Here is a 12,745-nt window from a genome sequence, read left to right as displayed (position 1 = left end):
TGCCTATCGGTGATTCTGTAATGGTCAAACGTTGGCTTTAGCTTCTAAAGCAAAGTTATCACTGTGTAAGATGTAGATTTATAAAGGGAGCATGGCTTAGTGATATCTTCAGAATGGACCACAGTGTGAAACCCAAATAAACACATCATCCATCTGGTGAAGGTGCTGACTGATCGGTTAGATCAGGTGTACGAGATTAGCTTTGGAACTATAATTATACTGTAGTTTCCCATTAGGCACTTATCTCACCATGTTAACCTTCATAGTCTGTAGTTCCAGTGACTACATAACCTCTATAGATTGGCTGGTACAGAGCAGCAGGTATGTGGGTTTACGTCTGTTAGCGTGGGTGTGGATCTGTTCTCTTGTCTGGGAAATCTGACTCTGTAGTCCTTTCTCCTGCCAAAAGTCCTCTTTAGAACTGCAACATTTGAATAGTGTCTTCCTTCAGGCAGTCTGCTCTAATTCCTCGAGGCATTTCAAGTGCAAATGGGCCATTTTAATTCGTCACTGTTCTCTCCGGCTTCATGTTTACAGCTTATGTAGCTAATTATTACTGTGTATGCAATAGGCTTTTGTACAAACATGCATAAATAAATTGCTCATGCATTAGGGATCATGCACCATGAACCAGTGCCGCCACCCCCGCGCTTCACCATAGTGAAGTTCAAGGCTCCCATCGCCTCACCTCCTTATATAAACACACACGTCCCAGGTGTTCGGTTTGTTGGCGCCCACACGGCACTTTCTCTGAATCTGAAATAACCCTCATCTCCTCTCTAACTCCCACTCACTCAGCAATGAAGCTGAATCACGCATTTATGTGCAGGCTTTTCCTCTGAGGGCTCACGTGGAGCACCCTGCCATGCCATTACTCTTCTCCTCTAGCAAGCAAAGATGTTTCATAAGATACATAGTTCCTTAAATCTGGAAAATGTAAGCTGAATCAAGCATTATGCAAACATTGATTGGGTTTGTGTAATGGGGAAGGACTGTTAGTGTGTAGTTATGTGTGTTATTGTACATGGTATCATTTTGGTGTAATATTTCCGTTGTGTCAGGTGGTTATTGTGTTAATAACACACATTACATTGAATTGCTCATTTCTTTCCTTTTTATTACAAGATTAGCTCATTATAATAGGAAAAAAATATGCAAATATTAAAAGTATTATTATATTATTCTGCTCTATAAGAGGAAAAAAACCCCAGCTCTCTAACAACTCCGGTGATCTGATATACTGCTGTAAATTACAACAGATTATTCATGCATTTTGAGAACTTGGTGTGCCAGACAGGAATGTTTAAGTGTGGAAGTCGCTCTCTGTACACCCACAGGCACTTTAGAGCTGTTGTCAATCATTTCCACTTCAAATGGAAAGAAAGCCAGTATGTGGTTTTGTCTTTTCAGTTGTATGTGATGAATTACCTTTCAAGGACATGCATGCATGCAGTGAAGGCAGCTTCGTATTTATATCCGAGAGGAACAGGACGTGGTTGAAGTCAACAGGAGTTCTTGGGGACTGAGCTCAAATGAAAAATGTTTTGTTGTTGTTTCCAATAATTACATTTTAATTGCATTTATTTAAAATATTCCTTAGGTTTGTTCGTAATTTTGGTACATATTATTGAAGGAAAATTATTACCTCTTCCAAATTTGTTGGAGGAGGTTTCACCTCCGTCTGTTTGTTTGTCTGTTCCCAACGCAACTCAAAAAGTAGTGAACAGCAGTGAAATTGGGGTTGAGTGCATCAGAAGAAAGTTGAAGTCCAGGCAACTTTATGGTGGAGCCATGGCCTAATGGTTAAAGAAGCAGCTTTGGGACTAAAAGGTTGCTGGTTTGATTCCCTAGACCAGCAGGAATGGCTGAAGGTGCCTTGAAGGAAAATTATTACCTCTTCCAAATTTGTTGGAGGAGGTTTCACCTCCGTTTGTTTGTTTGTCTGTTCCCAATGCAACTCACAAAGTAGTGAACAGCAGTGAAATTGGGGTTGAGTGCATCAGAAGAAAGTTGAAGTCCAGGCAACTTTATGGTGAAGCCATGGTCTAATGGTTAAAGAAGCAGCTTTGGGACCAAAAGGTTGCTGGTTTGATTCCCTAGACCAGCAGGAATGGCTGAAGGTGCCTTGTTCAAGGGCACCTAACCCCCAACTGCTCCCCAGGTTGCTTTGGGTATGTTGTATGTCCTTCTGGATAAGAGCATCTGCTAATTGCAATTAATGTAATGATGAAATTTTGATGAAAGGTGAGCCATGGGCCAAGGAACAATTGATTAGATTTTGATGCAAATCCAAATATGTATGTGGATCCAGGTTTTTTTTTGTGTGTGTGGATATTCTAATATGTGGTTTGGCAGAGGTATGCACTCTACTGAGTGCCCTTCTAGTTATTTATTATTTTTTTGTTCAACAAATATCAAGAAATTTCTCTTATCGTTTGAGTGGAAAATTTAATTGTATGTAAAGTATATTTTCTACAATTTCTATATTTTTGCCCTTTTTTATGAAAGGAACCAATAATTGTGGAGGGCACTGAGCACTAAGTTACTTGGGTTTGATCATACCCCCACTACTCCTTCCATCTGTGGAAAGGGATGACTAAAGAACCACCGCTGACAAGATATTATGATATCTGGACCATTCACATCATAGCTTTGGCACTGAAATGATAATATGTGGTGCAGGTCAAAGTCTATGAGGTTACTGGGGTTATCTGCAGTGTTACTGGAGCTATCTAATGCTTACTGGCCACTTTATTCCACTAACCTTGCAGAATTTGCCATTTGTATTAATCCTATGATCATCATCAGCGTCAGTTTCTGACCTCAGGACAGCTTTTGGAGGTTTTTGGTCAGTGTTCTTCAACCCAGTAGTACCTCTGAGGTGATTTAAAAGAAGTGAACAGCAGTGAAATTGGGGTTGAGTGCATCAGAAGAAAGTTGAAGTCCAGGCAACTTTATGGTGAAGCCATGGCCTAATGGTTAAAGAAGCAGCTTTGGGACTAAAAGGTTGCTGGTTTGATTCCCTAGACCAGCAGGAATGGCTGAAGGTGCCTTGAAGGAAAATTATTACCTCTTCCAAATTTGTTGGAGGAGGTTTCACCTCCGTTTGTTTGTTTGTCTGTTCCCAACGCAACTCAAAAAGTAGTGAACAGCAGTGAAATTGGGGTTGAGTGCATCAGAAGAAAGTTGAAGTCCAGGCAACTTTATGGTGAAGCCATGGCCTAATGGTTAAAGAAGCAGCTTTGGGACCAAAAGGTTGCTGGTTTGATTCCCTAGACCAGCAGGAATGGCTGAAGGTGCCTTGTTCAAGGGCACCTAACCCCCAACTGCTCCCCAGGTTGCTTTGGGTATGTTGTACGTCCTTCTGGATAAGAGCGTCTGCTAATTGCAATTAATGTAATGATGAAATTTTGATGAAAGGTGAGCCATGGGCCAAGGAACAATTGATTAGATTTTGATGCAAATCCAAATATGTATGTGGATCCAAGGTTTTTTTTTTTTTTGTGTGTGTGTGGATATTCTAATATGTGGTTTGGCAGAGGTATGCACTCTACTGAGTGCCCTTCTAGTTATTTATTATTTTTTTGTTCAACAAATATCAAGAAATTTCTCTTATTGTTTGAGTGGAAAATTTAATTGTATGTAAAGTATATTTTCTACAATTTCTATATTTTTGCCCTTTTTTATGAAAGGAACCAATAATTGTGGAGGGCACTGAGCACTAAGTTACTTGGGTTTGATCATACCCCCACTACTCCTTCCATCTGTGGAAAGGGATGACTAAAGGACCACCGCTGACAAGATATTATGATATCTGGACCATTCATATCATAGCTTTGGCACTGAAATGATAATATGTGGTGCAGGTCAAAGTCTATGAGGTTACTGGGGTTATCTGCAATGTTACTGGAGCTATCTAATGCTTACTGGCCACTTTATTCCACTAACCTTGCCGATTTTGCCATTTGTATTAATCCTATGATCATCATCAGCGTCAGTTTCTGACCTCAGGACAGCTTTTGGAGGGTTTTGGTCAGTGTTCTTCAACCCAGTAGTACCTCTGAGGTGATTTAAAAGTTAGTGTTGTGCAAACTGTATGCTGAAATTACTGATTATTGCCTTCAGACCTCCAGTTGGCTAACTGAATTCCAGCTGGTGTATGGAATTACACAATTTAAAAAAAAAGTAAAAAATCCGGTGAATGTTTGTTTTTTTTTTGGTGTAAACTTGCCACAACTACAAGTGTGCACTGTGCTTTTGTTCCTTTTTATGTACTCCATTATCAGAAAGCACATCAGCATGTCTGATTGATTTACTTTCAATCTATAATTTGGGTAACACGGTTGCTTTCAAAGTGACCTTATTGTCAATATTACAATTGAAAATAAAGAGAGAGGAATGATAAAAATGTATAACACTTCTCTTCTGAGTGCCCCATGACCTTCAGGAAGTTCAGATGATTCAATTTCCTGTTGAACATATAACTTTTAGAATATTGTAGACATTTCATAGGAGTAAATATGTTCAGGTTACAGGGTTGTGGAACTAAAACATACACTCTTCCTAACCTATAATGAATAAGTCATGGGAAAGGATATTTCGAAAATGGATTCACACAGTAATGTAAAAAAAAAAAAAAAGATTTTTGAATTAATTTAATGATTTTAGTCTAGGGTGGCACGGTGGTGTAGTGGTTAGCGCTGTCGCCTCACAGCAAGAAGGTCCGGGTTCGAGCCTCGGGGCCGGCGAGGGCCTTTCTGTGCGGAGTTTGCATGTTCTCCCCGTGTCCGCGTGGGTTTCCTCCGGGTGCTCCGGTTTCCCTCACAGTCCAAAGACATGCAGGTTAGGTTAACTGGTGACTCTAAACTGACCGTAGGTGTGAATGTGAGTGTGAATGGTTGTCTATGTCTATGTGTCAGCCCTGTGATGACCTGGCGACTTGTCCAGGGTGTACCCCGCCTTTCACCCGTAGTCAGCTGGGATAGGCTCCAGCTTGCCTGCGACCCTGTAGAACAGGATAAAGCGGCTAGAGATGAGATTTTAGTCTATTTCATGGTAAAGTGATGTTATGGTGGACTGGGAGAGGTAAAAATGCTGTTTTGTGCATGCTGTAGATATTTTTAAATTAATGTTTTAAGTTATTTATCTGGGTGACATAGTGCTGCAACGGGTAGTATTGATGCATCACTGTTCCAGGGTCCACGATTCAATCCTGAGTTTGGGTTAGTATTTGTGTGGAATTTCCCAAAGTTCTCCCCAGGTTTACCAGTTTCATCCCAAAAACATTCTGGTTGGTGGAATGGGCCCCTAGGGTAGGTGTAATGCCCCTAGGTGTAAATGAGTGTCTGAATGAGTGTGTGCATGCATGATGCCCTGTGATGGTTGGACTGGCGTTACATCCAGAGTGTATTCCTGCTTCACATCAAGTGTTCCTAGGATAGGCCCAGGATTCAGCAGTTACTGAAAGGATGATTGAATTATTAATCTGAAATATGCACATAGTTTGTTATGAAAGACATTTCACTTAGGCTTACATTACATGAATATTTACCTCCGCCATCTTTGTTGTAGGCGGTTATGTTTTCACCTCTGTTTGTTTGTTTATCTGTCTGGAGGAAGCCATGGGTGGCATGGTGGTGTAGTGGTTAGCACTGTCACCTCACAGCAAGAAGGTTCTGGGTTCGAGTCCAGCGGCCGGTGAGGACCTTTCTGTGCGGAGTTTGCATGTTGTCTGTGTGGGTTTCCTCCGGGTGCTCCGGTTTCCCCCACAGTCCAAAGACATGCAGTTAGGTTAACGTGGGGTGGCCTTGAGCTGAAGTGCCCTTGAGCAAGGTACCTAACCCCTTACTGCTCACTGGGCGCTGTAGTATGGCTGCCCACTGCTCTGGGTGTGTGCGCGTGTGTGTTCACTGCTTCAGATGGGTTAAATGCAGAGGATGAATCTCACTGTGCTTAAAGTGTGCACGTGACAAATAAAGGTTTCTTCTTCTCTTGACCAAAAGGTCACCGGTTTGATTTCCTGGACCAGCAGGAATGGCTGAAGAGCCCTTGTGCAAGGCACCTAACCCCAGGCTGCTCTGGGTATGTTGTATGTCACTCTGGATAAGAGTGTCTGCTAAATGCCTGTATGTACTGTATGTTTGTTCCAAACCTAACTCAGAAAGTAGTGAATGTATCGTGATGAAATTTTAAGGAAAGGTTGGCCATGGGCCAAGGAACAATATATTAGATTTTGATGCGAATCCAGATATGTGGTTTGGCAGAGGTATGCTCTCTACCGAGTGCCCATCTAGTTGTACTTGTGTTTATCAGTGGGACACAACTGGCACCTCAGTCATGGAATCATCCCTGAAATGACTGATTGGCTTTATTAGATTTGTGGATTTAGATCTGGGGCAAACTTGTGCTTCAAATGTGAGTTTGATTCCTATTGAAGCCTGCTTCCACCACTATAACAATGAGAGGGCTTTTCATAACAACGACTTAATATCTCATAATAATAATAATAATAATGAGAGAATTTTCTCACAATTTTGATTTTCAATCTCCGAATAATATGATCCTGTTTCATAAGTTCTCATAATAATCACTTACTATCTCATAGTATAGGTGATATACTATATGACTTGTTTTTTATCAAGTGGAGGAAAGTCCTTTAGGGTTCTCTTATTTGTGGATAATAATATTTATCTTGCAAATAGGGACGGCATGGTGGTGCAGTGGTTAGCACTGTTGCCTCACAGCAAGAAGGTTCTGGGTTCGAACCCAGCGGCCGACGAGGGCCTTTCTGTGTGGAGTTTGCATGTTCTCCCCGTGTCTGCATGGGTTTCCTCTCACAGTCCAAAGATATGCAGGTTAGGTTAATTGGTGGCTCTAAATTGACCATGGGTGTGAATGGTTGTTTGTGTCTCTGTGTGTGTGTCAGCCCTGCGATGAGGTGGCGACTTGTCCAGGGTATACCCTGCCTCTCGCTCATGGTCAGCTGGGATAGGCTCCAGCTTGCCCCCCACGACCCCACATGGGATAAGCGGTTACAGATAAAACAAACGGTGGTGCAGTGGTTAGCACTGTTGCCTCACAGCAAGAAGGTTCCAGGTTTGAACCCCATGGCCGATGTGGGCCTTTCTCTTTCTGTGTGGAGTTTGCATGTTCTCCCTGTGTCTGCATGGGTTTCTTCTGGGTGCTCCGGTTTCCTTCACAGTCCAAAGACATGCAGATTAGCTAGAATACCCAGCCACAAGCCAGTGTGTACTTGGCGCCGGTCCCAAGACTGGGTAGATTGGGGAGGGTTGTGTCAGGAAGGGTGTAAAACGGCGTAGTGGTTAGCACAGTCGCTTCACAGCAAGAAGGTTCTGGGTTTGAGCCCAGCGGCTGGTGGGGGCCTTTCTGTGTGGAGTTTGCATGTTCTGCCCGTGTCTGTGTGGGTTTCTTCTGGGTGCTCCGGTTTCCCCCACAGTCCAAAGACATGCGGCTAGGTTAATATGGGACGGCCTTGGGCTGAGGTGCCCTTGAGTGAGGCACCTAACTCCCAACTGTTCTCTCCCCGGGCGCTGTTAGCATGGCTGCCCACTGCTCTGGGAATGTGTGTGTGTGTGTTCACTGCTTCAGATGGGTTAAATGCAGAGAGGAATTTCACAAGTGTGTGATGAATAAAGTTCTTCTTCTTCTTAAAGGCCATAGGCAATGGTCCGAGGTGAAATGTAGAATATCAACTTTCTTGTCTAGAAGAACGACCCAAAAAGCAAATTCAATTTTCCTAGTGTTTAATTTGCACCCTAAAATTGAATAAAAGGGTTAAAATATACTGTTTTGCCCAAGTTCTTAAGGTTTGTTTACATCTCACTTATGTGTACTTTCACCGCCAGGGGACCGTCATCGTGACGTCATTCAAGCCAAACAGACCGGGAGCAGCTCTGTGTTTACCTGCGAACCGAGCACACGTGTACGGACTTTGGTCGTGAGAGGTTGTGTAAAACGTCTGAAAGCGATAGCGATTTTGAAGTCGGAACTCTCCAAATTGAATATTGAGAGGTGAAACCATATATGTATGAACCTATGGCCGTTGTGAAGCAATCAGTGAATGTGGCTCACTGGTTTGACTGTGCAGCCTCGGAATCAGACAGCGACTCAGCCGACTCTGATCGCGGTGACCCCGGACCTCAACAAGACTCGCACCCAAACGATTTATCCTGGTAGTTATGATAAATTCCTACTTTCGGCGTAATACTAAATAAGAGCCCTTTTGAAGAATAATTAAACCGCCCACCCTAGTGGATATAGGGAACGATTACTTGACAGTGCGCCGGTAGGCCACATTAGCCTGCCATCCGCGGCATTATACTATTTATAGTCTACTCTGAGCGAGGAAATATCCCTTTGTCTCATTTCCACAATGATTGTACAGGATCCCTCAGGATTCTTGACTTGTCAATTGCAAACAAAAGTAAAAGTGTTTACCTCCAATCTTCTCCTTTTTGCTTGAGCGTTGCTGCTCCGTTTCTTCTTTGACTGCTTGATTTTGTTTCACGCGCACAATCCACTCTCTCCAGCTCTTCTCCTCTTCCGGAAAAAGGCAACCCTCTTGCTCCGCCTCTTCTCCTCTTCCAGAAAAAGCCAACCCTCTTGCTCCGCCTCTTCTCCTCTTTTGTAAAAAGCCAACCCTCTTGCTCCGCCTCTTCTCTTTTGGAAAAAGCCAACCCTCTTGCTCCGCCTCTTCTCCTCTTTCGGAAAAAGCCAACCCACTCGCTCCGCCTCGTCTCCTCTTCCGGAAAAAGCCAACCTTCTTGCTCCGCCTCTTCTCCTCTTCCGGAAAAAGCCAACCCACTCGCTCAGCCTCGTCTCCTCTTCCAGAAAAAGCCAACCCTCTTGCTCCGCCTCTTCTCCTCTTTCGGAAAAAGCCAACCCACTCGCTCTGCCTCTTCTCCTTTTTTGGAAAAAGCCAACCCACTCGCTCCACCTTTTCTCCTTTTTCGGAAAAATCCAACCCACTCGCTCCACCTCTTCTCCTCTTCCGGAAAAAGCCAACCCTCTTGCTCCACCTTTTCTCCTCTTCCGGAAAAAGCCAACCCACTCGCTCCACCTCTTCTCCTCTTTCGGAAAAAGCCAACCCACTCGCTCCGTCTCTTCTCCTTTTTGGAAAAAGCCAACCCACTCACTCCACCTTTTTTCCTTTTTCAGAAAAAGCCAACCCACTCGCTCCACCTCTTCTCCTCTTCTGGAAAAGCCAACCCACTCGCTCCACCTCTTCTCCTCTTCCGGAAAAAGCCAACCCTCTTGCTCCACCTTTTCTCCTCTTCCGGAAAAAGCCAACCCACTCGCTCCACCTTTTCTCCTCTTCCGGAAAAAGCCAACCCTCTCGCTCCGCCTATTCTCCTTTTTCGGAAAAAAACAACCCTCTGGCTTCACGCACACAATCCACTCACTCCGCCTCGTCTCCTCTTCCAGAAAAAGCCAACCCTCTCGCTCCGCCTCTTCTCCTTTTTCAGAAAAAGCCAACCCACTCGCCGCGCCTCTTCTCCTTTTTCGGAAAAAGCCAACCCACTCGCTCCGCCTCTTTTCCTCTTCCGGAAAAATCCAACCCTCTCGCTCTGCCTCTTCTTTTTCGGAAAAAAACAACCCTCTCGCTCCATCTCTTCTCCTCTTTCGGAAAAAGCCAACCCACTCGCTCCGCCTCTCCTCCTTTTTCAGAAAAAGCCAACCCACTCGCTCCACCTCTTCTCCTTTTTCGGAAAAAGCCAACCCACTCACGCTGCCTCTCCTTCTTTTCCGGAAAAAGCCAACCTTCTCGCTCCACCTCTTCTCCTTTTTCGGAAAAAGCCAATCCACTTTCTCCGCCTCTTCTCCTTTTTCGGAAAAAGCCAACCCACTCGCTCCGCCTCTCCTCCTTTTTCGGAAAAAGCCAACCCTCTCACTCCGCCTCTTCTACTTTTTCGGAAAAAGCCAATCCACTTTCTCCGCCTCTTCTCCTTTTTCGGAAAAAGCCAACCCACTCGCTCCGCCTCTCCTCCTTTTTCGGAAAAAGCCAACCCACTCGCTCCGCCTCTTCTACTTTTTTGGAAAAAGCCAATCCATCTCTCTGCCTCTTCTCCTTTTTCAGAAAAAGCCAACCCACTCGCTCTGCCTCTTCTCCTTTTTCGGAAAAAAACAACCCTCTGGCTTCACATACACAATCCACTCTCTTGGCATGGGCGGCACGGTGGTGTAGTGGTTAGCACAGTCACCTCACAGCAAGAAGGTTCTGGGTTCGAACCCAGCGGCTGACGAGGGCCTTTCTGTGTGGAGTTTGCATGTTCTCCCCGTGTCTGCGTGGGTTTCCTCCGGGTGCTCTGGCTTCCCTCACAATTCAAAGACATGCAGTTAGGTTGACGTGGGGCGGCCTTGGGCTGAGGTGCCCTTGAGCAAGGTACCGAACCCCTGACTGCTCCTCGGGTGCTCTGGTGTGGCTGCCCACTGCTCTGGGTGTGTGCATGCGCGTGTTCACTGCTTCAGATGGGTTAAATACAGAGGATGAATTTCACTGTGCTTGAAGTGTGCATGTGACGAATAAAGGTTTCTTCTTCTTCTCTGCCTCGTCTCCTCTTCCAGAAAAAGCCAACCCTCTCGCTCCGCCTCTTCTCCTTTTTCGGAAAAAGGTAAAAACTTCTTCCTGACCTGGTCCTGTTGTTACAGTTCACTTGCACAACAATAAGACATGGTTTTTCTTTGGAAATTCCCGAACGCACGTCTGCACTCAAGCCGAACGGCAATGCAAATAAACAGAAGTGGACTCAACTCAAGCGGTTTGTTTGGCTTAAATGACGTCATGCATGGGCGGCACGGTGGTGTAGTGGTTAGCGCTGTCGCCTCACAGCAAGAAGGTCCCGGGTTCGAGCCCCGTGGCTGGCAAGGGCCTTTCTGTGCGCAGTTTGCATGTTGTCCGTGTGCTCCGGTTTCCCCCACAGTCCAAAGACATGCAGGTTAGGTTAACTGGTGACTCTAAATTGACCGTAGGTGTGAATGTGAGTGTGAATGGTTGTCTGTGTCTATGTGTCAGCCCTGTGATGACCTGGCGACTTGTCCAGGGTGTACCCCGCCTTTCGCCCGTAGTCAGCTGGGATAGGCTCCAGCTCACCTGCGACCCTGTAGAACAGGATAAAGCGGCTAGAGATGATGAGATGAGACTTATTAACAGTACTTCTTGGGACCAGAAGAAAATTACAGAGGTTTTTTTTTTAACATATAAAGTTTTGTGCATAAAATGAAAACTCTTGCCCGTGACCTTTAAACCCTTTGCCAGATCAGATCTGCTGAACGTACAGGAGCAGCCGAAAGAAGAAGATCTTGTAAACACTTGTGCAATCTCTGAATTTTGGAAGGATTGCAGTGACTGTGTGAGATGTGTTGGAGATGGATGAGATTTGCAGCTGTTGTGTTTATTCGACCCCATCAGCACTGTTCATGTTTCTATCGGTGGAGGTCGCCAGGAGGATTCAGTGGAGCGCACACTGAGAGAGAGAGAGAGAGAGAGAGAGGGGGAGTGTGTGAGAGAGAGAGAGAGAGGGAGAGAGTGTTCAGTCCGCTGTGGATGGGGATCAGCAGAGAGAAGCGAGGCTCCCACCCGACTCAACTCACTCTCCGAACCGCGCGCTGCAAAATGGCGGCCGCTTCCTCCATGCAGCCGCCCACAGCGCCCGCCGCCGTGAAGCGCCCCAATTCCCCCGTGCCGGACTCGGAGGAAATCCCCCAGAGCCGGCCGGAGGAAGACGGGTCTTCTGAGGACACCATCCTCCGGGACATGGCCGAGCTGGAGCCGGAGGAGACTGAAAGGAGGCTGGGGAAAACTCGGCGAGAACTGAGCAACAGGAGAAAGATTGTCATCAAGAACCTGCCGCAGGACACAACTAACCAGGTACAGCGCGCGCATGCGCACTTCAGGACTAAATAGTATAGTACAAATCCTTGTAGGTGTTACTGCTGTCACACTGTTTATTTACACAGGACAGTAGTGTAGTGTGGGTTCAAGTGAAAAAATACATCTCCAGGAAAGTTGTCTGGACTAATCTCATCTCATTATATTATCTCTAGCCGCTTTATCCTGTTCTACAGGGTCGCAGGCAAGCTGGAGCCTATCCCAGCTGACTACGGGCGAAAGGCGGGGTACACCCTGGACAAGTCGCCAGGTCATCACAGGGCTGACACATAGACACAGACAACCATTCACACTCACATTCACACCTACGGTCAATTTAGAGTCACCAGTTAACCTAACCTGCATGTCTTTGGACTGTGAGGGAAACCGGAGCACCCGGAGGAAACCCATGCGGACACGGGGAGAACATGCAAACTCCGCACAGAAAGGCCCTTGCTGACTACGGGGCTCGAACCCGGACCTTCTTGCTGTGAAGCAGCAGCGCTAACCACTACACCATCGTGCCGCCCAGTTGTCTGGACTGTTTTTTTAATTTATCTTTAATGACTTTTATTAAAGCTTAATTGTCAAGCTATTTTTTTCCCTGTACACATTATTCCTGAGGATATGCCAGACCCAAACTACTCCTGATTCTGAATGAGAGATTTATAAACCACCGACACACTAATCTCTTATAATCCATCCATCCATCCATCCATCACCGCTTATCCTGTCCTACAGGGTTGCAGGCAAGCTGGAGCCTATCCCAGCTGACTATGTCCGAAAGGTGGGGTACACCCTGGACAAGTCGCCAGGTCATCACAGGGCTGACACAGACAACCATTCACACTCACATTC

The 12,745-nt window shown here is 45.6% G+C and overlaps 1 protein-coding gene across 3 annotated transcripts in view; it reads left to right on the top strand.

Moving 5' to 3' along the window:
• The first annotated feature begins 11,515 nt into the window (after nucleotides 1-11,515).
• raver2 (ribonucleoprotein, PTB-binding 2) overlaps nucleotides 11,516-12,745 on the top strand; it is a 271,860-nt gene continuing 270,630 nt past the window's right edge. For all 3 annotated transcript variants that reach the window (XM_060919929.1, XM_060919928.1, XM_060919927.1), the window contains exon 1: nucleotides 11,516-11,887. In XM_060919929.1, coding sequence (XP_060775912.1) covers nucleotides 11,564-11,887 — 324 coding nt within the window. In that variant the 5' untranslated portion in view covers nucleotides 11,516-11,563. The remainder of the gene's footprint in view (nucleotides 11,888-12,745) is intronic.

Source organism: Neoarius graeffei, chromosome 4, assembly GCF_027579695.1.
Source record: "Neoarius graeffei isolate fNeoGra1 chromosome 4, fNeoGra1.pri, whole genome shotgun sequence".
Taxonomy (NCBI): domain Eukaryota; kingdom Metazoa; phylum Chordata; class Actinopteri; order Siluriformes; family Ariidae; genus Neoarius; species Neoarius graeffei.
This window is presented reverse-complemented; position numbering and strand designations above follow the sequence as displayed.